Source organism: Lutra lutra, chromosome 3 (genome assembly GCF_902655055.1).
Source record: "Lutra lutra chromosome 3, mLutLut1.2, whole genome shotgun sequence".
NCBI lineage: Eukaryota > Metazoa > Chordata > Mammalia > Carnivora > Mustelidae > Lutra > Lutra lutra.
In genome coordinates this window covers 3825345-3850956 of record NC_062280.1, presented here as the reverse complement: position 1 = coordinate 3850956, position 25612 = coordinate 3825345, and the positions used below count along the sequence as shown (strand labels likewise).

General features: G+C 38.3%; 1 protein-coding gene across 3 annotated transcripts in view; it reads right to left on the bottom strand.

Annotated features, from left to right (window-relative positions):
• GLS (glutaminase) overlaps nucleotides 1-25612 on the bottom strand; it is an 81866-nt gene that overhangs the window by 4176 nt on the left and 52078 nt on the right. The window contains exon 15 of one of the 3 annotated variants that reach the window (XM_047720617.1): nucleotides 234-295. In XM_047720617.1, coding sequence (XP_047576573.1) covers nucleotides 234-295 — 62 coding nt within the window. Of the gene's footprint in view, nucleotides 1-233; nucleotides 296-22094; nucleotides 24832-25612 lie in introns of those variants that run through there. The other 2 variants (XM_047720618.1, XM_047720619.1) reach the window with 2 other exon arrangements.

The window sequence follows — 25612 nt, the reverse complement described above, 5'->3', positions numbered from 1 at the left end:
TTAGCTGAACAGGTACACTTGGGTGGACAGAGGTCTAGGCTTCTTGGGAGGTAGAAAAGGACAAAACTACACAGGAAGCCTGAGGAAGTGGGATTTAGTGTAAATTTGTTTGGGTCATTTTTATTAGAAATGGAAGTGAGATTTTAGCCTTAAGAAATGGCCACCTGCCCCAAAGCAACTTCACAAACTCCTGTAAACCATACACTGAGCCACACGCCACCCTATGAACACACCTCCGGAGCGCAGACACATCTCCAGTGTAGGCGGCAAACAGGAGGTTTATCACGGACTTCACCTGTGAAGAGAAGAGAGTTCAGGCATCCGAGGGGGAAGTAAGTAGAGAGACTGTGCTACTGTCACCAGCAGTGATCTCCGCGTGCTCTGAACTCTCAGCTGGGTCACACGCACAGTTACCCCAAGTGCACTTCTATCACCAAAAAGGACACACGTGTATTTTTTTTTTAATAGAGGGTTAGGAGAGAAAATTCATCAGTAAAGATAAGCTACACGCAAAGAGGGAGTGGAATAATATTGTCATGAAAGTGGAAATTTGGGACCTGGGAAACACACATAGTCGGGGCAAGTGAAAATTGTTTAGAACCTTTCTAATTTAGTCAGTCTCAGTACCATGAGTGGACTTCTTATACTCACAAAATTCACATCACATCTTTGTTAAAAAACTAAATCATGCTGTATAACTGTCTAATCCCTGCCAGCAATCACTGTCCTCACCAATCACTGGCTTCTCTGGAAATCCTAGGAGACAACGTTCAGTATTAATCACCTTAAACTTAAGGACTCTACCTCCCTGGAAAGACAGTCTTCGGGTCGATGCCCAAGTGGTCTAAAGTAAGGCATCCCAGAGCCTGTGGCCACTGCCTCTGCTTAAAAGGAGGGTGAACCCAGATTTTAAGTCACTGTTAGTGAGTGCTCCAAGACTTCAAAGTGTATCTTCCTCTGATAGCTGCCCACTTGCTTGTCTTTACAATTAAGGAAAAGGCTAGTTACCCTAAAAGGTCATTAGATTTTGGCCTTCCTTCAGAGACTTTATCCAGCCCTGTTCTCGAGAAACCGCTGAACACACAATGTAAATACTACAGAAATTCCCACTTTCATCTTTTGCAACTTCCATATTCATACTGATGCCCCTACTGGCAGTGGACTCAATGGTTGAAAACAGGAGTTGAATTGGAGGGATGGAAAGTAACACAGCTACCCACCAACAAAGCCACGGGCCTGGGACATGTGCTTCCAAGAGCTTAACCGGGACCCTTCCCCTTTCCACAATGGCTTCCCTCTCCCCGTGGCTTTCCTTTTAAATCAAACTGGAACTCGCCATGGTTGGATTTCTCTGGGTCAGCATTTTCACAATATGTTCTGTAGAGACTGCACACATGCTCCGGGAAAAAAGGGTCCTATAGTCAGGTATTTTCTTAAAATAGTAAATCCCCTTCATGGAGATTCATGGGCATATGAAGGGCTCTGTAAAGTTCTGCAGTACAAGAACCTGTCTAAGGAGCTGAACACACTCCCCAGATTTTACCAGTACTGTAGACATTACTCCAGAAAACCTCACCCTTACTCCTGTGGTCTCCCAGCTTCCCTTCCAAGCCGCCTGCTCCTGCCCGGCCTGTGCTCTGCGGTCAGTCTCCTGCTAATCTGGAGATTATCTGAATCTGGAATTCAGATAATCTGGAACCGTATTCTCATGGAGGTGGAGGGAAAAGCTTCGTGGAATCACAGAGAATGTTCTGAGAGGATATAGTAGCATCTCTCTTCCCATTTCTAACTGTCCTAGTCCCACACCTCATTTGATACGTTTTAGGAAAAACAGCCTTTTGAAAAAATGTCTTCAGGTGATTTTGATAGGTACTCTTCTTGGTCAGAAACCACTGTTCCAAGTGCCCTTAATTTTTTTTTTTTTAATTGGATCCAATTGGAATCTCCAATTCCCCTTGCGGTCTTGGGCCCGCGGGAAAATACTGGTGAGCTATTACAAATTCTTCTTCAAATTTCCAGCTGGTCTCTCATCAGTGCTTGACAATTTTTTTTTTTCCTGATTGATTCCGTTTCGCTCTGTCTTCAGGCCTTTTAATACCTGTGGCGTCCCCTAAAGCAGATGACCCTGACCACAGCTGTACTTCGATAGCTCTTCTCACTTCTCCCTTCTCTATTACACAAAACATCTGCTTCCAATACCTATTCTCCCTTTTTTCTCTCCAAACCTCAAAGCAAAACACATCTATCCTTTTTCACTTCCGAGACTAACTTCTTTACCTATTCCTTAAAATGTATATCCTCCCAGTCACCTAAACTTGCCGCCTCATTTACCCTTCTTGTTTCCACACCTCTAACCTTCCCCCCCTCGCTGGTACCCTGATTTCTGCCTTAATATGGACACAACCTCAACCTGTTTTGAAAAATCAGCCTATAACCCGACTGCTACCCCATCCTGGTGCATATTTTCTGAAAGCAGCTTGTATTTTTAATTCCCTGCAAATCGCCTCCTCATCCACAGTCACCTCCACTCCCCCGAGCTCCCGCGGCCTTCCCGGGCCTGCTTCTCGGGGACCCCCCGCCACGCCTGCCCTTTTACCCCTTGTCTTTGGAGGGGCCGAGGCCGCAGCTCGTCCTCTGGCTGCGCAGAACCCCTCCCGCGGCCGCTGCCCGAGAAGACACGAAGGCAGCCCCCATCCCTCTGCGGTGCTGGTCCTCAAAGGTCTCCCATTCCTTTCGCCCGAATGACTCCCCAGTCTACATCTTTCATCGAAATCTTTGTTCCTTCGCTGAACTCAACAGCTCGCCTGCCTGTCTCGCTGCCACTTCAAACTCCAAAGCGGCAGCCCCGCCGCGGCTGTGCCGGGCCGCGGTGGCCCCGCCACGCCTGTGCCCGTCTGCCCGCTCGCCGGTGCCTCCCGGACGCTCCACAGGCATCTCAGGCTCCCCCGAGACCCAACTTGACTGCCGCCTCCCAGCCCGTTACTCCCCCCTCGGGGCTCCCTCGCTTGGGGACGACGCTGCGATGCTCCCAGCTGCTCCGGCCCAAAGCCGAGTGTCACCCAGAGCTGCTGCAGCCCCCGCCCAAGGGTGCCCGGCCAAGTCGGGGTAACCGGCCCACGCTCCCTCGGCCCGCTTGGTGGCCGGCACCCAAGGACACCTGATGGGAGGAAGGGGGCCTTGGCCGCACAAGCGCGCCGAGAGGCTCTGCTCAGGCAAAGGCAGGACTGGCTTCGAATTCACACAAGCGCACCGTGTGGACCCTCGTGCTACTCGGACTCCGCTGCTCACAACCCGCGTCCCACCCGCCGCGCACTTGCTCTACCGCCCCCAAGGCCATCTGGAATCCCAGCGCTTGTCGCCGCCTCCACTAAGTGCATCCTCGGCTGCCTCACCTCACCCGAGGACGGCCGCCGCGTCCTAACGGGTCACTGCTCTCCTCCTCGCTACCGCGGGGATCCGAAAACACGGGCCGCAGCACCCCCAGCGACCTCCTCACACTGGAACCAGATCCAGACCCTGTGGCGCGGCTCTCAGAACACCAAGGGCCTTACTGCCCAGCCACCTGCGCGGCCCTCCGGCCACTCGGCCCTGGCGGTCTCCGCCGGCCCGTGGGCTCCTTGGCCTCGCTGTGCTGCGGGCCGGGCCGCCCCGGAGAGGGAAGCTCCCGCCCTCATCCTTCAGGTCTCTACTCAAATGTTACCTCACGGGTTCTACAATACTGACCTCTTTTTCATCATGCCTTACCCCTGACCTCGCTTTTTCTCTTCAGAGCACTCGTTACCTGACATCGTATGCATTTCACATTACAGATCTGATTTTATATAAATATATATTTAAATTTGTTTCTTATCTCTTTCCCCCATTAAATGTAAGCTCCATGTGAGGCAGACCTTATGTTCACCCCACTGTAACCCCAGTGCCTACGGCACGTAACCGGTGCTCATTCAGTGCACACGGACACCAGACAACACACTGTACACCACAGACGCAGTGTCTACACCAGTTAAACCACAACTGAAAGAATGTGTCTACGGGCTAAATCAATATTCTCTCCCAAAGCATCAAATATCCACATTGTTACCACCACCACTTGGGGAACTAAACTGTAATCATTACTAATTCTTCTACCTCTTTTAACTTTTACTTTAAATACCACCAAATTTGTTCAATCCGAACTGCTGCCTCTGCTTCTGGTCCTTCCACCCACCAGCACTCTCCCGTAGATCCCTCCTCATCTTCCCCAAACACTGCTCTGGTCTTTAAAGGCTTCTCGGCATGGGAGTGCCAAAAAAGTCCCCAAATCATTTTGGATAAAATTTGAATTCTTTAGCCTTGCATTCACGATTCCTCACTCTGGCTAACTCACGGTTTTCTTCTTAACCTCAACAGAACAAACCTGGTCTTACCTACTGCTCTTGTTTCTACCTTTGTGTCTTTGCTCCTTTTTCTCCTTTTGGGAACCTCTAGAGCCAAACCCCTCCGTTCCTTCAAGGGCTGGCCGGAAAACCTCGGAGACCCCTTCTTTGCTACCACACTGCCTCAGGCATCTCATCCAGCCTCCACTCTCCATGTGACCCGTTGCCCGTTGCCTGCACACTGTTTTGTGACAGCATGTGCCAAGGGGTCATCAGTCAGACCCGGTATCTCCCACTACAACCCTGAATGTAACTTTTGCTCCTACGAAGCCACAGTACACACTTTTCACTGCCTGAAAGCCTCTTTTCTCCACCCATTTCTCACTGCAGGGTGATCTGCAGCCCCTCTCCACGAGCTCTAGTCCGATCTCTTCAATCAGAAGTCATCTCTTTCTCCGACACTTCCCTCCCCACGGCACTACCGCATATGGCAGATTTACTTACGTGTCTTACTTATCTCCTCTACCACCCAAGAGAGATCCAGAGTTCCAACATGGATCCCACTAATACATTAACTACCCGTAGTTCTTATTCTTTAAAGTATATTAGTCCTTCTGAGCCATAAGTCCTTGATGATTTCCAGGGACTGCATGCAAGAAGAACTACATCCCCTTTATAAAATTCTGAATTCAGACCAAGCTAGTCTGAAGAGAGTTTTTATACATTGTATGTGTCACTTAATTATGCAGTATTTCCAAAGTTCTAAAACTACATATTAAATAAGGCCCAAGCATGGCTGGTTTTAGAATACAATCATTTCACTGAGAGTGTAACACTCTACTCACAAGCGTGTTTCAGCTCAGAGAGAAACACAAAACGAGGAAAAAAATCAGGAGACTGTAATGTACAAAGGCTCTGTGATTTATGGGGGGAAAAATACTAGCTTGCCCTAAACAAATTATTAAAGGGTAACATGGAAACGTAGTATTCATCCCATGAAAACAAAAAGCTAGCTGCAGGACTGAATTTAGTCCAAGTCATAGATCAAGACGAGAAGGAGCTCGGTCACAAAATGAGTGTCAGGGCACTTCTCGACAGAAAGACACTAGGGGGGAGCACAGGCACGGGCACCATTTAAAACCACATTTACGCCAGCAAATAGCCACCTATATTTTTAAGGTTTGCATAAATCACGAAATGAGCTCTGAGCAGAATGCCAAGAAAGAAAATGGAACAGTTTAACAGCTCTGAGACAGCAGATGGAGTGTTATTTCATTTAGGGACGGCGCACTTCCTGGTCTCCCCAGCTACACTGGCACATCCTCTGGAGCGACGAGCACTGTGAGCCAAACTGGAGGGTGAGGACAGCCTATGAGAGGCCGCGTGCGACCCCAAGCCAGCCTCGCAAAGGATGTGGGTGTGCTCACCACCGATTGAGGCTCAGTCCCCTAATTCCCAGCAGAGACTTGGGTTATGTTACCTTTAAAATACCTGTCAAGAAGGCCAGTGTAGACAACAGGGAGTTGACATCAACTGCTGAGACAGATTCATCTGTCGTGATGAATCGCTCCTTGGTACAAAGCAGCAGAACACACAGAGTTCAACAGTGGCCTATACATGAAGGGCTCGGATGTTTAATGTCTGCTTCTCCAGAGTAAAGAGAAACTTCACTTGGGCATGTAGCCACTAAAAATTTATAAATTGTTAACCAGTTTTCCCTTCATACTGCATATTTTCCAGTACTACTACATTTTTCTTATCAAATCTCTGTGTCAGAACCTGCCAGAACCAGACAACCGTATCTTAGTTTATTTATACAAAGTCATGACAACAGTGGGACAAAAATGTTACCAGTTCACATGAGTTCCTTTAACACTAGCACGCTTGGCATATCAAAATTATACTTTTTTTTTCCAAAATAGCTAAAAGCAGTTGGAGATTCTATCAATTTTATAATTCTAAAACAAGACATTCCTAACTCTCCAATCCTATCAGTCTGTTCATTTTAAGCCTGTGTAAAAGTTGAATGGTGTGGCTTTTGTCTCCTTTCCCCAAACGCCTTAATTCTGTACAAGAAGCAATTAGAATTACACAACACCACTTTACACTTATATAATGAGCAACCTTGAAAAATTCAACATTTTAAAAAGTTGTAATTGTTTTTAAACATTTCTGATAGGCTGGCTATAAAATAAAATTATAGGTATATTTTATTTATTGCTACCACTGAGGTTAAGGGCCTTCGCTCAAGGTCATATAGCATATGAATTAGTAATGTAGCTGGGCTACATTCTCAATTCTGTACAACTACACCATGGTAATGTGAGTCCTTAGTACACCTCACTGCTATCCAAAGGACAGAAGAAAACCAAAGGATGAAATGGCAATTTAGTTCTAATCCATAAAGGTCCTTTGCTAAATAGCAGAAGAAAGCAGGGGAGGCTGGGAGGGAAAGGCTGGAGAAGAGAGACAAAGAGGGAGGAAGGAAGGGAGGACCGATTCATTAGCTTTACTCCAAGTATTTTATTTCCAACTCTGCTACCAACTGCAACACTGTGGCTTACCCTTGTTTTTCCTTATTGGCTTCTGTCTTCATACAAAGACTAATGCAGCCCTTTGAAAAGGCTTTAATGAAAGAAGAAAAAGCACGTAACCGAAAAAGCATCCCTCTGTTCCTACGACTTCTAGTGTGACATAAGCCGCTCTCTCATTTCCAGCTCACTACAGTATCTGTTGCCACGGGACAGACACTCTTCTTCATCTGTTAAATAAACCATCATCACTCCAGATCCAATTCTGCTTTAAAAGCTTCATGCCAACTTGGCCTTTTAGAGCCTTTAAATGAAAATAAGTTTTCAACCTTCTTTCATAAATATTTTTCTTAAAGTCACATTAAGAAATATAAACCTATCATAGTATGGCTAAAGAAAAATTAATCTCCTACCAACAAGGGTAGAAATAAATATAAACCCGCACCTCTTTCCCTTATTTAATATTCATATATTTAATATGATCTTATTAAATATCATATGGCCACGTAAAAACAAAATTATAGTACTTTTGTGATTAGAAAGTGGAAGGTGAGTAGGAGGTTACACGCGCTCCCAAGCTTTTCCACTGACTTACTCAGACACAATTATTAATCTGCTACGTGCAGACAAAATTAATCCAAACTGACATGATCAGAGGATTAGAGAAAATCCCTTCAGGGAATAACAGTCCAGCAATTTCATGACACTTCCAAATTTTTAATGCAGGAGGTGCTCATAGGATAACTATAATAGAGAGGAATAAATTGAATAGTAAATTTTACCCTAAAGAGGAGCACAGAAATTTCACTTACAAACTCTAACTTCAAAATGGCAGGTCCAAACGCTGCATTCTGCTTGACTAAAGAACAAACTCTCCTAAGAAGACCATTTTCAAAATTTCTCTGAACAGATTAACCTGAAATAATTTTAGTTATTCTTAAATTAAGAAGTCGCGACTCTATCAAAGAAATCTGACAACCCATGAAGACAAAAATTCAGATTGTATATTATTTGGAAAAAATAAATAATATGAAGCACCTACTCTCTCTGGACTGAGCTAAGTGCTTTAAGTGTTACTGTCTGTTATTATTCAAGGGACAGGAGACTGAAGGCTAATGCATTTAAATTAACTCCAGCAAAGTAATGTGGCCGAGTGAGAGCTCATGCCCAGTCTGACTGCTGCTCTGGGCTCAGCTGCTCTCAAGCACTTCGCAGGATCTCCTGCAGATTTCCTAACAAAACCTGAGATGAGATTTCCTCATCAATACAATATCAAGACTAAAATCAGAAAATAGCAAATAAGGAAGTTCGAAGGAAAATCAGAGATACTAATTTTCTATTGAGGTGCTAACCAAAGGTATTTTGTTTTTAACTGAAAATAGAGGAACAAAAATCATTCAACTTGGCATATCAATGCCACAAAAGGAAAAAAGTTAAAGATATCCACAGTCTCTGCACTGAAGTCTTTAAAAGTGAAATATGAGTTTTGGATCGATGTGAACATAGCAAGTATGATTGCTACAGCATTAGCAGCAAATAAGTAACTTCTCTCAGTGGTTCATGTTATTCTGGTAAATGCCAATGAATGGCCTAAAAAATACCAATGGGCCCATTAGCAACCCTCCCTTCACAGCCAAGCATAAAAGTAGCCAACAACGTATCTTTGTGTGGCATGACAGCATTCCTAATTGAGAATCCAGCAACAAAGAGGAAGAAAACTGAAATGAGCAAGGGCAAAGGCAGTGGTTTCCCTGAAGAACAGAAGTGCATTTCCATGGGACAAACCCAGGAGTACTGATATGCACAGAAAACTACCAAAGTTTCATATTCGCTGTCTTCCTCTCTTTCTCTCTTATACAAATATTTGTAAAACTCCATGAGGCCTGGTTAACATTAGTGTGTTCAGACAGAGGACAAGGTGTCACACTTCTGGCACGATCAAATGTCATGTTCATTTACAATTATCATTAACTAAAAAAAAAGTAGGTAAAACCCCAAAGAGTCAAAGAAACTAAGATCAAAGAATAGGACAGAAAGAGAAGAAAACGGTCATCAAATGCTTGTACGTACTTTAAAACAAACAAAACAGGGTCAGGGCAAACAGAATTAAAAGATTCTCAGGGCGCCTGGGTGGCTCAGTGGGTTGAAGCCTCTGCCTTCGGCTCGGGTCATGATCCCAGGATCCTGGGATCGAGCCCCACATCGGGCTCTCTGCTCGGCAGGGAGCCTGCTTCCTCCTCTCTCTGCCTGCCTCTCTGCCTACCTGTGATCTGTGTCAAATAAATAAATAAAATCTTAAAAAAAAAAAAAAAGATTCTCACACTGTCTAGTAGGAATTAAAGATAAATATACACAAGATCCCTGAAAAGAGATAAGGTTCTTTTCTAAGAAAAGCAGCAGTAGAGACAGAATTACATCTTCAATTTAAAGGATTATCTGTGCCTCGCACGCCGTCAATGCTGCTACGACAAAGCAAGGCACGGGGACACCAATATTCTAGTTACTCCAACCACAATACATTCTTACTGACTGCTTCGATTCTAGAAAGTAAGTCTCATCTCCAGAGAGCCATACTTCATTCTCTACATTCTTTAATGTTTATTTTACGGTTTTATTGCGGAAAGTCTAACATGCCGACTTTATGGACAACACACAGAGCAGGCAAAATCACATCTGTTTTTCTAGCACTGTGCACTTTTCAAAGCACTTTCATAGACATCGTAATATCATTGAATTATGCTAACAGGTTCCTCCAGCACATATACAAGAAGCTGCTGGAGAATAGGGTATTTTTAAGACCCTTAAAAATAATGCAGTGTAACACTGTGTGAAAAAAAATATATAAATAGGCAAAAAAGAAAAAAAAAGTCACTCGAGCACCATTCTTGGGGCTTATCATGAGACTTCTTAGCATATATCTGTATTTTAACATTCATAATTCTTATCAGTAATATTTTATTTGAAGAAAGGAGGATGGACATGGCAAAATTATACACGGAACTCATCTGTGAGTGAAAATTCTTTAAGTAGAATCAAATTTTAAAAGGAAAAAGCCTAAATGTCTTCTATATAGGGAGGGTCTAAAGTAGATTCCCAAGGCTACTGTTAAAAATCACTCTCTAGTAAATGCTCTAAAATCCTTCGCCTGATCTCCTGCAGCCCTTGAACCTAAATCTGGAGTGCGGCTATAGGATAATGGGGGGAGGGAGGCGGGGGCAACAGCAGATTAGCGTCACTGCAAATCCAGGGTTACCGACCTCAATACTATTCTGACAATGTTGCTGTATTTTCTTCAGCTCTGCCCCACGCTTCAAGAATAAACATTTCCATCTTCTTTATGCCCTGAACCGCACAGCCTCCCACCAACTCCTCAACTCATTCTCAGCAGAAAGCCTCTTCGTACTCTTAGGAAATGGAAACCAATGGCCAGTAACTTCACTTCTCCCTACCATGTCTGCAAACCTACTTACCAACCTCTCGATGTCCTAATTTATTGGAAGAGATGCTTTCTTCCCACCAAAGCCAATCCCCCGACTTGTGCTGAGAGCTCCATTTCTTTCTAGAAACATCACTTTGCTGGTCATTTCCGCTCTCCTGTATCTATTTCAAATTCTCCTTCTTTACTGTTTTTGTTTTTTTTTTTTCCAATCAGGAGCCAAACCTGCTCTACTCCCAATAGTTCTCTGACCTTTAAATCTCAAAGCCAAGAAAATTTTCATAACTGTGGGGAGGAGATGACCAGTATGGACTTGCCGCTTTTAAAATTTTCTGAGCACATATAATAAAATAGTGCCACCATCTACAGATATCATTTACTAAATAAAAGGGCATTTTAACACCAAAAGAAAAGTAGGAAAGATGTAATGTAAATGGATACCCCTCATTTTACTTAATGCTAATCTGCTTTGGTATAGTTGTTCCAAATTTCTTAAAATACTCTTTCTTGACTTCTACTGTATGATGCTGGATTTTCTTCTAATGGGACATTTGTCCGTAGTGGGAGACTTGTGTACTATACTACTTTTTTTTTTTTTTATTCATTCATTTGACAGAGAGAGATCACAAGCAGGCAGAGAGGCAGGCAGAGAGAGAGGAGGAAGCAGGCTCCCTGCTGAGCAGAGAGCCCGATGCGGGGCTCGATCCCAGGACCCTGAGATCATGACCTGACCGAAGGCAGCGGCCTAACCCACTGAGCCACCCAGGCGCCCCCTGTGTACTATACTACTTTTAAAATGGGAGTCTCTTAAGGTTCCTCTCATTCTGCACTGTCTTCTGGAGCAATCTCACACAGCTTGACAGTTTCAAATCTACTCTCTCCACGCTAACAACTTACAGAAATCTTTCTCCAACTCAGACCACTCTCCTAAGTATTTAGGCCTATATCTGATACTCAACATCACTACTTGGGTATCTCAAAAATATAAATATGGCAAATGGAAGTTAGTTTTCTCCCACTGCCAATTGCCTATCTATGATCTATCTATTCCCTACCCCATTCATGCAAAAGAATCTCTACTAATTAAGGATAGCAATGTGCCAGATAAAAATTCTTCCTTAGATTCCCTTGTAGCTAGTCTGGTATCAGATGGATTTCTGGAAACTGATCTGATTTAGGTATCCCTCTTTCTTTTCTTCTTCCACTGTGACCATGCGAGTGAGGCTAAAGGTGGAACAGTTATCTTGCAACTCTAAGGTGACAGGCAGGAAGTCTGAAGCCAACACACTAAGGTTGGTTGCAGTCTATCTTACAGATGCTGCACATCCTGGATTTTCTAACCCCAAACTTCTTGATATATTAGAAGAATAACCGCATTCATCTAAACCGCTACTAATCCTACTCTTGATATCTAGTCAGACCCTTAATTGTTACCATAACCAAAATTCATTTCTCCCTGTACTCCCAAGGTCTGCCTCCCCAGCGTTCTCCATCTTAGTAACACAGCACCATCTGCTCTATCACTTACACGAAACCCTGGTGGTCCATGTGACATTCTCATTCTTTTCCTCCACCAAATGGATCACCAGGCACTGCCAAGCTTCATCTCCTCAACATTTCTCCTGTCTACCGTTCTCCCATCGATTTCCCCCTTTAAGCCACTATCACAGCTCATCTCAGGCCCAGAACTCAACTTTTGTCTGCCTCTAATCCATTCAATACAAAGCAGAATTTTAAAGCCAAATCATGTAATTCCCCTTCTTACAAGCCCTGAAGTTTCCCACTGCATCTTAAATAGTCCAAAACTCTGAATGTGGCAAGCAAGATCCTACATAAATATTTCCCAAGCTGTATTCAGAGAACAGTCTGCAGCAGAAACACCCGGGGTGCTTGTTAAAAATGTAGATATTAAACCAAGTTCAAATGTACATTAAGATACAAAGCCCACCTTACCCCATGTGGTCTTTGGAGACTCATCCAGGGCCAATCTCCAGTCACTTTGCCTCACCCCTTCTCCCATCATTTTTGCCTTCCTTCACCTTCACCATGTGCTCCTTCCTGTCCCTGGGCCTTCAAGGCAAGCTACTGTATTAACCCTCACCCTCCCTCTCACTCATCCAGAACTTAACTAACACCTTTCAGAAAAAACCAACCGCACCTACTCAACCGACAAAATGTTTGTTTTTTGCTATACCCTCTGCTGGCACTCTGTTTCTGTCATTTCTTATATTTGCTTATTTCTTAAAGAAATAAAATATGACGGATATAGCTGCGTGTTCTCCGTGCACTCATTCCCCTCCTTCCCAGAGGTACGCTTTAGTGAAGACTGGTGCGCACGTTCTGCTACTTGAACTATGCTGCACACTTATCTCATGAAGTCTGCTGTGTAGCTGTATAAAAAGTGTCACTTCGTATATACCATTTCGTCTCCACAATGTTAAAATGTACTACATCTATATGCATCAGTATGAGCAGATCACTTATCACCATTTTAAATATTAATTACTCCTTCGATATCTGCATCCTCTTCTAGATTGCAAATAGGCAAGGTCCTGACCACGCTCACTATCACATATCCTAAGTACTCCGCAGTATCTAGCGTGTATCAGGCAAGAGACAAGTACTGACTGAATGCAGAAGCAACCAGTGAATTAACAATAGGATAATGCTCAAGCTAATTATACAAAGTCTGAACTACTCCATCAAATCAAATTGGCTAAGTATCTCAAACTAATTGTCTGCTGCTTAAACAAAAACTAGTGAAATACTGAGAGATAACTGGTTCTCAGTAGGAAAAGAATTTTTGAAAAGTTTTACTTTTGCAATTATATAATTGGATCTAATCTTAGACATTGGTAGATCTATATGTAATGCCAGAAATGAAGAAGAAAAAACTCAAACAAGAGGAAAACAAAATTCTTGGTATATAGATGAAAAGTTGTTTGATAACTAAGTAAATAGGGACTAATAGTACTGAATTGGGGACCTAGAAACCAAGAAATCAGAAGAGTCCTGACCACTTTCTTAGAGCCACTTCAGTGGAAAAGAAACTTCATAAAAAGAATGAAGTATCTGTCCACTCTTATACCCTACCACACTATTATAAAAGCAATATTGGAAGAACCATTTAATTGGAAAATGGGTACATTTACTATCAGTTTCCCTAAGGGCATTGGGATAGGCAGAAGTTATCTTTTTAGATATAATTTCGTAGCAGAATTGTGTTTCTTCATAGTTCAGTACACATGGCATGTTTCTGTGATTTTGTTTGTATCAAAAATTATCATTAAAAATTGTAATGTGTCAAACATTATCATTAAAATAAAATGCATATACAAGAACTATAAATGACTGTAGATGAGAATACAAAATTTATCACTGAATCATTCTAGCTTGTGTCTAAAAAAATGTTATTCTAAAGACGCGTGTGCAGATGTGAACCAAAGATGAATTCGTTTTTGGATATCAAGGTTTCAGATCCTGGAACTCTTATATATAAGATCAATAAAAACCCCTACAATTGAGTTCTATGAAAAGCTTTATGGAGTCAGGGTTTATAAAGGTTTTAATAAATTGAGGTTAGCTAACAGACATTTAGAGAAGACACGACACAAAGATTTAAAAACAAATCTAAGTTTTAAAGAGTTATAATAAACATCAGCTTTTAGTGCTGAGAGAGTGGCACTAGAGTGCACTAGTTTATATTAATGCTGTAGGAATATACAATAAGGAAACTTTTAAGTAATGAAAACACATAAAAAGCTAGCTCAAAATTATTTCACTGTAATAGTTGGGGGCTGACTTGTTGTCCAGTATGGTCAAATTACATTGGAATTAATTTTCTCACTTATCCGGAGATATTAGTGAAATGTGATGGAGACACTGCCTGCATTATATATGTTATAGTGAAAACTGAAATTCTCACAGGAATAACCTTGTTCAACATGAAATTTCCCTTTTTTTGTTCTGTCAAGGCACTCTTGAAATTGTTACTGTCCTTAAATTTCAGGGAATATCCCAATTTTATTAACAAGGAGGCGTAAGTTGCTCCACTTACATCTTGCAAAGGAAATAATATAGGTCTGTGGTCAAAGACAACGGGCTCTGGAACCAAAACTGCCTGAGTGCAAATCCTGGTTCTACAGATCTAAGAATTTGTGATTTCAGGGAACTTTGAAGATCTATACAAATCTACAGAGGTAATAACAGCACCCACTTCATAGACTTTAGGGGGATAAAAAAAAATTCTCAAAACGTTGCCCTGGTTAACCCATAGTTAAGTCACAGTAAGTGCTAAAAGTTATGCTTTTAAAATTTTCAAATTTTGATTGTTATCAAGTTTCTGGCGGATGGTGTATTGGGCAGACACCATTGCTCGAGTTGACTGAAATTACTGACTCTGAAAGCAAAAGAGTAGTCTCCAGAAAACTGCAAGATCCCTGGGTTAGCAAACTGGGATCACCTCCATTTTTGGCCCACACTTTGAGGACCGGTCACTGTATATTCAGGTTCTAGTCTGGTACGCTGCCCAGGCTTCTTGTGACAAGGGGATGGGAAAGGAACGCTAGACTTCCAAGATTTTTGTGTACAGGGGCAGGCATAACTGAGACATTCTTTTTAAAATCGCTGCCAATTTTAGGTGCAAATGGTAACTTCAAACCTGTGATTAAGACTTTTTATAGATTTACCATTACCTGTATCAGAGTGAATGATAATGGTACACTTCCTGAAGCCAACTGTACTCCAACTCTGGAGAAAAGGTTAGTCACAGAACCTGTAGTAAATACTGTGTTTTCAAAAATATTAGAACAGGGGCGCCTGGGGGGCTCAGTGGGTTAAGCCTCTGCCTGCGGCTCAGGTCATAGTCTCAGGGTCCTGGGATCGAGCCCCGAATCGGGCTCTCTGCTCAGCAGGGAGCCTGCTTCCCTCTCTCTCTCTGCCTGCCTCTCTGCCTACTTGTGATGTCTGTCTGTCAAATAAATAAATAAAATCTTTAAAAAAATATTAGAACAGGTAAAAGAGAATAACATTTATGTAAATTTTTAAGGTAGAAATCAAGACTCAGAAGTTCATGCCAAAAAGAAAAAGAAAAATTTCCTGCCTTATATCACATTGGGTTACCCACCCAGATCCTATGCCCAACTTCCAGCATTCACTGATCCTATTTAAGTCCAAAAAGCACTAGGTAAACCCCAAGTTTCAATTTATTGAGAACGTTTGCAGAAGATTCTAAATCCTTAACTAAAACAAAATTCTAAAATTCACAATAGCACTGAATGGGGATTTTTGCAAAGCATAACTACAAAACTCCATATGCAAACAAAGCAACAGCCCTCTATCCAGAGTCCCCAAACATGAGGTAAATGCACTAATACATGAGACCATTACATGACCATTACATGACCAAGCCCAACATGTAAGGGATACCAAATAAACAGCACTGCTGGTTCTGTGGCAGACATATATGGTGGATGTAAAATAAAAGTGCACAACAGAGACAAAATAAAAATTAAAGCTTCTCAAGTTTTTATTACTTGGCTAAAAACATAGCAAATTAGTTTTCTTGTTCCTTTGTTTCTCCTTCAGGTGAAAAAAAGTCATAGGTACCCTAAGTTTTGTTGTAATACCGTGTTTTAGTTGAAATACTTCACAAACACATAAGTAGAAAGTTAAGCTCTATTCCCCCACCTCCTTAAAACCATGCTCTAAAGTTTCTCTTTCAGGTAAAAAGAAGAGACATTAAGGCAGGAATATTTTATTGGTATGATTTAAAAGGGTTAATTGTATTAGTCCCCACAGAATCTTAACAAAATCACTTGTTCTATAATTTCATCAAGAGATATTAATAAAGTTTCATTGTGCAAAAAATGTAACATTCATTTCAATTCAAAGTAGAAACAATATTATTTAGTTCACTTCTTTATTTATGTTGTAAATCTTGGGCAGAGACCTGGACTCAGATTTTGTATTCAAAGTTGAAGGCAAAATATTAAATTACCAACAGTAGACTCTATCATAATGAAAAAAAAAGCATGAATTTTAACACTCATGTTTTTAACTTTTTAAAGAAAATAATTCTAGAATGGCCAATGTCAACAATACCTAAAAGATTTGGAAATGAACATATCACAATACAAAGGCTTGAAAATGAAAACCCATTTTGAGTAACTTTGATATAATTTTTATGTTACCTCATTTTCAGCCAAAAATAAGTTATGACAGGAAAAAGTTAAAGAAAGAATACTTGAAATTAATTTGTTTTGTATTTTTCAATTAGGATCTTTAATTGTGACTGTGAGAGAGAACAAAACAACAAAATATGGATGGAGTCCAATGAATAATTTATACCATGGTTTTATACAACATAATTAATCTCATGTAATGGAACTAAATGAACCCTCAAAGGATAATTGTAATTGCCCCTTAGTGATGATTTGTGAAAGGCACATACAAAATAATGAAACGTAGTAATTAGAAAGAAAAGTTTAGCAAGAGGCTAAAGATCATGATTTTAATTTTAATTTTCCAATGGAATGGTCCAAATATGAATAAATAGTATAACTCATGGGAGAACTTCCGACCACTCTAATTTTAGTAAGCGCAACGTGAAAACAAGCAGTTTATATAGCATAAGAGCCAGTCTCCTAGAAGTCTGGGTTCTCATCTATATAAACTTGTGGAGAAAAGAGCCCGCCATTAGGTAAGCTTAAATTTTGAGAAGTAACGCATACTTTTTTTTTAAAGAATAACACAATTTTAAGTTGCAACATTTCTAAGTCAACAAAAGCTTTTAAAAAGTAACGCTTTTCAAGAACAGCAATATAAATTTCCTTCATAAAGAAAAAATAAAAGTCCCAGAACTATTAAATGGACACTGGAGCTAAGGACAATATACGTGATAGAATTATATATGGACAACTGAGATGCCATGTTCTGAAGTCACCCAGAGATCCAAATATATAAAATAAAAACAAAGGAAATTATCTAGATATTTTGCATAGTATATGCTGGGAAAAATTAACTTGCAAAAAAAATTTTTTTCTCCTAGAGAACATCTGTTTAGAACTGCAATAGCCTTTGCGTATTTGACCTTTTCACTTAGATATGTGACCTAAACCCACAGAAACTTATTTTAAAAAGCAAATGCTGCAACATTTATTTTTAGAGTCACGTTTTTGCGATACTTCCTTTCTTTCAAAAGTTCCAGGGTAGTGCTTTATTTTCAGAACTACTGTATAATTGTTACATTCACTTCTAACTTTACTAGTCTTTATAAACTGAGGCATAAGGCTGTTTACTAGAAAACTACAATTAAGTATTATAACTACATTTTTGATGGGACAATCAGTGTGCCAAATAACTTAGTCATATTAACTACTGTCAATTATGCTTTTCTTTACAAATAACCAATACACAAAAGGCTGTTGTAACAAAACACAAAACAGACCAACTCCAACAAGACAGAGAAAAAAATATTGTACTTATGTTAACTGAGAAAGCAAGGTGTTAAGAAACCTGGAAAAGTGAGAGTTTGCACTGGATAAACTTTAAGATTACTTTCAAGTGCAGTTATGGGATTCTTATCTATTTTATTTTTTTAAAGAGACAGCATGTTACTGGGGAAAGAGAGAGAATCTTGGGCAGACTCTAGGCCCAGGGCGGAGCCTGACTCAGGGCTCGATCTCACAACCCCAAGATTATGACCAGAGCTGAAATCAAGAGTCGGACACTTAACTGACTAAGCCACCCTGGCGCCCCTCAATTAAGGAGATGCAACATGGGGGGTCAAGGGGGTAGGAAAAGAGTAAATGAAACAAGATGGAATTGGGAGGGAGACAAACCATAAGTGACTCTTAATCTCACAAAACAAACTGAGGGTTGATGGGGGGAGGGGGGTTGGGAGGGGGGTGGGATTATGGACACTGGGGAGGGTGTGTGCTATGGTGACTGCTGTGAAGTGTGTAAGCCTGGTGATTCACAGACCTGTACCCCTGGGGATAAAAATATATGTTTATAAAGCTGTAAAAAATAAAAAAATAAAAATAAAAAAAATAAAACAAATTCTTCAGCTGCTTACAGAATATGAACTAAAACTGTAACTCAGGGCACCAAATGGAATTACTAGACAGAGGAGATTTTCATTATATAAACAAAAATTACCAGTCATGTTAATATGGAAGCAAACCTAAAACTTGATCAGTAAGAACTATTCCTTTTAGGGGCGCCTGGGTGGCTCAGTGGGTTAAGCCGCTGCCTTCGGCTCAGGTCATGATCCCAGGTCCTGGGTTCGAGCCCCACATCGGGCTTTCTGCTCAGCAGGGAGCCTGCTTCCTCCCTCTCTCTCTGCCTGCCTCTCTGCTTACTTGTGATTTCTGTCAAATAAATAAATAAAATCTTTAAAAAAAAAAAAAAAGAACTATTCCTTTTAAAAGCTAAGCCTTCCAGATAGATAATTTCAATAATCTGAGGTATTAGCATTGGAAATATTTTTCTTAGCAAGGTAAATACTTAATGAAAAAAAAAAAATCATTATTTTTAACAATACTATGTCCAGAAAAATCATATCCTCAGATGTCAAAATTTGGCTTAAAAATAGATATACCAAGCTGTTCTTTATCATTGAGATTTAATATTTCTGAGTTAGTAAATGAGATTTAGAGTTGAAAAGTCTAATAATGGTGTCATAAGATCAACTGCCAAAATCTGTCACTTCATTACTCTTTCTTTCAAGTTCATCGCAACATTTGGCACCAAGAATCAAACTCTCTTATTTTTTAACCCCATACATAACAGTTCTCAATAAAAAGTAATTCATGCAAAAAAATACACAGATACCACAAAGAAAAACAATGCCCTCAAGTGCTAATTTGTGTCATTCATTTTAGTCAAACGTTAATGTAATTGATTAGAAAGCCATTATAAAGCCTAATCAACATAGGCTTTACATATCTGCATATCTTAAAAATCTCTATAACTACAACTTCTAAAATTCACTATAGTAGATCTACAATCCACAAAACAAATGGTAAAGTCAACCTTAAAACTAATGACCTTTCATATTTCAAAATATAAGTAAAAAAGAACATTTTAAAACTATTGTATAAAAGAATCACTTCATTAGGTACAAAGATTTATGACTGGTCTCCTTAACATCTTCTTCTTTTTTTTTTTTTTTTAGAGATTTTATTTATTTATTTGACAGAGAGAGATCACAAGTAGACGGAGAGGCAGGCAGAGAGAGAGAGAGAGGGAAGCAGGCTTCCTGCTGAGCAGAGAGCCCGATGTGGGACTCGATCCCAGGACCCTGAGATCATGACCTGAGCCGAAGGCAGCGGCTCAACCCACTGAGCCACCCAGGCGCCCCATCCTTAACATCTTCTTTTTAAAAAGTAAGTATGTTTTCTATTACTATTTAAGAAATTAAGGACTCTAACATCGTTTCGTCAGCTCTGTTTTATGTTTGATAGATTTTGCTCTAGATGCCTTTATAGTAGTTTTAAAAACTAAACTGAAACAGACTAAGTGTAACTCTAAATTTCTTCAAGTCTGTATGGAATTCACTTTGATAAACAACTTGGGCAGGGGAAGAGAGAAGGAGGATAAAAGTCCAATGAAATTCTCTCCCAGTCCAATGAAATTCCTTCCATTTTTATGCAGTGTAAGAAACAAATGTTTTAACTATATTACAATTTGAAATAAAAGAAAAGTGGCTGAACTTAATTAACTTGAATATATTTTCCTGTTTAATTTTGCCTTTGAACTCCATGACAAAGAATGGACTAAGGTAAAGTCTATCCAGAATAAACCTAAGTGAAAATCTGAAGGATGGCCATGATGCATCCTAACAGCTGTACCAACATCCAGTTTTGGTTTTATTACACAATGTAAATATTACATTTAATGTAAAATAGTAAAGGAACTGAGCAGAAATCATGTTACTTTTTGAAAAAGCTGTATTCTAGCATTTTCAAGATCGATGAGAAGAAATACCCAAATTTTACAAATGAATAGTAAAGCACATTCTTAAAATAAAAATTGTATACAATTTTTAGAATAAAACTATTCCATAAGCTATTCAAAATGAGAAGTACATTATTTATTTTAAGTTGAATATAATCCTTCCATATAATAAATTTTAGAAACTGCCATAAAGTCAACTTTCTACATGAAATTTGATGTTCTTGTTTTCCCTTTTATGGAGTTCCCCAATACTCTTACGCTCTTACTCTGACAGTGCAGGTAGCGAATAGGCACAAAAAAAGAAAGCACAATCTTTAGAGTTAAGTTGAACAAGTAAAATATGTTATGTCTTATAAATCCTGGGGACAGCAACAATATTAAAGAGTTCTATGATAAAACTTGGAATAGGAATAAAGCAAAGAACCATTTACACATAACATACTCTGTGGAAAAGATTGCTGCTGATTTTCAGAACATGGATGGATGGATAGGTAAATGGACGGACAGATAAAAAGACAGACTTAGATGTACTCACAAACACATACATATATAACATGCACAATTTATATATACCTTTTCAGAATATATCAGTGTTTGTTTCCACATACGTACATGCCTATAAAACTCTACACTGTCAGACAAGACCACCAAGCTCTTTGAGTCACCTCTCCCTTTCCTTCAAATGGATTAAAAACAACAAAAAAATTCCAAGTGTATCTTTAAAAGTAAGCAATCAGAAACAATACATTTTGAATATATCATGACACTTGGAACTCCGTATTTACTAGTCCCCAAAGAACTTTATAAAAAATCCCACAAATACAAATTCTTATAAACAACGGTATTTCCCTTTCAAATAGTTTTAAAGTTCTACAAAATATTTGGGACATCTTCTATGGATACAAATGATAGATCTGATCAAACAAGAATATTTAAAGTACAGTTGACCTTGAACAATGTTGGGGTGGGGGTTAGGGACACTGGCCCCTATGTAGTTGAAAATCTGCACATAACTTTTGACTCTCCCAAAACTTAACTACTAATAGCCTACACTGACCACAAGCCTTACCAAGAACATAGAGTTGATTAAAACATATTTTGTATGTTACAGTAAGCTCTTACTGTATGTTACAGTAAGAGAAAAATGTTATTAAGAAAATCATCAGGAAGATAAAACTGTACAATGCACGGAGCCTCATAATTTGGACTGTGCTGTATAAACATACAGAAGGAAGTAAGCTCCTTCTGAAAACTAAATTCCTTAAAACGTAGGTAAGGTGAATTTCTGTATTATAGTTATTTCACTCAATATAAATTCTGCTGTGAATGACAACTCTAAAGCAGTATTATGATACTCTTCATTTGGTTTAGCAGTATGTTTTTCTTCCACTAGACAACAGATAAAACAACAGTGACAAGTGAGTAACATCAGTGATACTCTTCCTCAGAAAGCATAAACAGCATACAGGGTAGACTTTTTTTTAAGTTGTCAAATGGAAAAACAACAAAAAAAAAATTGGGAGAAAAGTCTTTATTCAAATACTTCTAGTACAACCAATAGGAAAACGTCCTCTCCATCAAAAAACCCACTAACTCTATACTTTACTTAAGAATAAAAAAAATCAAACAAAGCCCTTTTGAGTATTTCCAGTATCTCTTCACAACAGGCTCAGAATTAAAAATATAAAACATTTTTAATAGTATCTTCATAAAAGAAATTTTCTAAGTTAAAATTCCAACTACTTGTACATAAAATGCTAGGGTTGCTTTCATCAAAAAAAAAAACCAAAAAAAAAAAAAAAACCAATAAAATCAGCTTAAAATAAATTTATTGTACAATACAAAAAGTAGGCATACTAGAAAATAAAAGGTACATTATTAAATATACAAAGCAAACAAAAGAAAGCTAAATAACACAAATGTTTTAATCCAAACACTAAGATAAAATGCACAACATTTATGCTAAAATAAAGTATTTCTCAGGAAGGATATGCATTTCAAACGAAATGTTATTAATGAAAAAAAAAAAAGAAAAACAAATGTGCTAACTTCTAAATGCTTGAATATCAAGAATCTGTAATGGCATGAAACATTAAATCCACAATACTGGGTACTTTTCAAGAACTTTATTTGAAAAGGCATTAAAAATACTGATGGAATTGATTTAAAGAATGTCCTTAAATCTGGCAAAGATTTTCCTTCTTTTTTTCTTTTTTTGTTAAAGTTTGGGGGCCTATTCACAGTATCTTCCGTCTTCTTCCATTTGGATAACTTCCTACAAAAATTTCTGGATACTCACCCTCACAAGATTCTTTAAACAGTTAGCCTAGATAACATTACTTCACTGGTAAGTGTGCATTTACTCCTTAGCAATGTAAGTGCCATACATTAACAACATAATTTTGAAATCTATATATATGGGCACAATAGGAAACATTAAAGTTTCATTTTATAAAGTAAAACCAATCTCCAAATGCAATAGTAAAATGTAACAATTTAGAGCATAGGGGAAAAAATAAAGCTTTTTTCCCCAATCTATCAATTAAGACATTCCCCAACTGCAAATGGCTTTGGTGGAACTCAGAGTACAAATGATACTGTTTAAAGGTGTTGGAGAGGTGAGGGCTTCAAATAAAAACCCTCTCCCTTGGAAATGGCCAAATCGGAAGCATCTAGTGACATATGCATATGTACATCAGAGAAATATTCAAGTAACCATAAAACCCTTGATAAAATCCTCTAAAAATTAACATATAATTATTTAAAGTTAGCTAAAAAGCTTTTGACCAACACCTTTGGAAGGGAACTTCCTTTTCTATTATCACAGTTCCCAAGTTCCAGACATCATATGATCAAATTTTTTGTATTTATATTTAAACCAGTATCTAAATTACTCAGTGAAACCTGTTTTATTACACTATTATTTACTTTCATAGACGTTATCTACCATATATATGCCATAACACTAAAAAAGAAAAACAAAAAAAAAAAACCAAAAAAACCAACTATCAAGTTCTCCTTCTAGACCTGAGAACCCATCACTGCCCCTCCAAAATCTACAAGTTTAAGAATGAATAAAATAAAAACAAAAAATACCTTGCAGGTATGGATAATGTGGAGAAAACTGAAGAGATATTTGGAAGAAGGAAGAAGTGTGAATAGGTCCTAAAGAATTTTACAATCACTTTGCCAAGACAGACTTTGTAAATTAACATTGTAAATTATCCAAAATAGTCCTTCTCTTAAAAACAAGTTTTGATTCTCAATATTGCATTTTTATAACCAAACAAAAGGATTCAGATCTAACATTTTAGTAGTATGCTTACTACCATCAGACTGAATTCATTTCCTAAGTACTCTAAAAGAGTTCAAATAAAACAAACTTTATGAGATGTCATTATAATTTATCATATAAGATTCATTAGCATTTGTGAAATTATTAGGATAATAAAAATATTAAAAGCTAAAACCCAAGACTTCACCATTCATACTTAAATATAACATAGAAAAAGTAACATGGGTAATACAAAAATAAAACTGTTTAGGTAAACATCTCACTTGAGGACACTCACTGTTGCTCCTTCTGAGTAACCATTATAGCTTAACAGTGAAATGTCATTATCTTACTTCTGAAATTCTTTGGCTGGAATGTTTTAGTAACATAAGACACTCCTGTACATGACAATTTTGACAGAACATAGAGGAATTGCAAAATAAAAAAAGCACAGACATGATTTATATTTTAAAGTATTTGATAAAATTTAAAATGAAGTTTTAAAAAATTTAAAGGCAATCTAACACTAAAAATGGCATAAAATGTAAACTTAAGCTAATTTTATAATCTATTGCTATATTAAATAATTTGGGATTCATTATTTTGCCTTTTTAGTTTTGTATTTAGCATAGAAATAGCTTTCTACTGCCCCTATAGACATCACGTAAGTTTTAAAACTGGGAAAGAAAAAACAAAATGTAACTAAATTTATGAGTTCAATGTGTGGGTTTTAGAACCAAAAAATTAATATTTCTTACTATTTTAAAATGAGGGTTAAGTTAAAATTTTAATTATACCATGAAAAAATTTAAAGGAATTTTTCCTTTTTGCATCTTTAAAAATAAAGCAAATTTGCTTTACTTATTTATAAATACTTTTTAAAGACCAACAAATCCACTTTTTAATCTCTTATCTTTATACAAAAGATTAAAAGGAAAAAAAGCTTTACGGCTCCAGCACCCAAGGTTGAGAACACAAAAAAACTCAAATAAATATTTATAGTATGCAAAAAAGCTAAAGATGTTTGAGAGGTTAAGTGAAGAACATTCTGAAACTATAACCCATTTCTTTAGCTTTTCTCTCCCAGACTTTCCATTCTATATACTACAGTTGTAGAGATGTCCTCATTTGACTCAGGTGACACTTTTTTCCATACTGTCTCTTTTAAAGCAAGTTCTTGTTGGAGACTTTCATAGTCCAATGGTCCAAAGGAATGCTAGTTGTTCAAGCAACATACATAATTTATTAGTGCACTTGAGTGAAGAAAGGTCCAAGCTATAAAACGGTATTTTTCAATGAATGTTATTAAAATCTGTTAACATTTTCACCCACCACCATTTGATGTTTTGTTCCATGTTACTCATGATGACGCTCATGGAAGTTTCTATTCTGTTGGCTTTGCATAATTCTCATATATTATTATAAGTTACTTTGGAACTAACAATAGGAAAGTTTTCTTACTATGCATAAAAATAATTTCTACTTTTAAGTGCTTCATATTAGCTTTAAGTCTAATTAATTATCTACTATAAACATTTTCCAAATGGGATATAAAGGAATTTAATTAAAATTCAAAACAAGTCCTTGTTCCAGTGAGTAACTATGAAGACAAAAAATCTTGTTTCTGAAATTTAAGTTCTGACTCTTAAATATTAGCTCTAAAAAAAGTATGTATGTGCAATAATATGAAGCCAAACACACTGATAAATCAACAAATATTACTTTAAAATAAGAGTGTCAAGAATTCTGTATCAAACACTTTTTATAGAAAGTATTTCATCTGTAGTGGCCACTAAAACTATGAGGCTTTGAAAGATTTTTCACTAATACTATAATCCCTTTTCCATTTATAGATCCATCCACATCAAAATAAACTTTAAAACTATAACTGATAAATATTAAGAGTAAAAAAAACCAAGGCTTTCTTTTATAGCATTGTAGCACTTTCCAATGTTGTTTTCTTGGAACAGAATTAATTCTTCTTTTTAACAGAATCAATTCTTAAAAAAATTGCTTGAAATAGCAGAAAAATGGGTGGTGGGTAAACTCTGCTGCT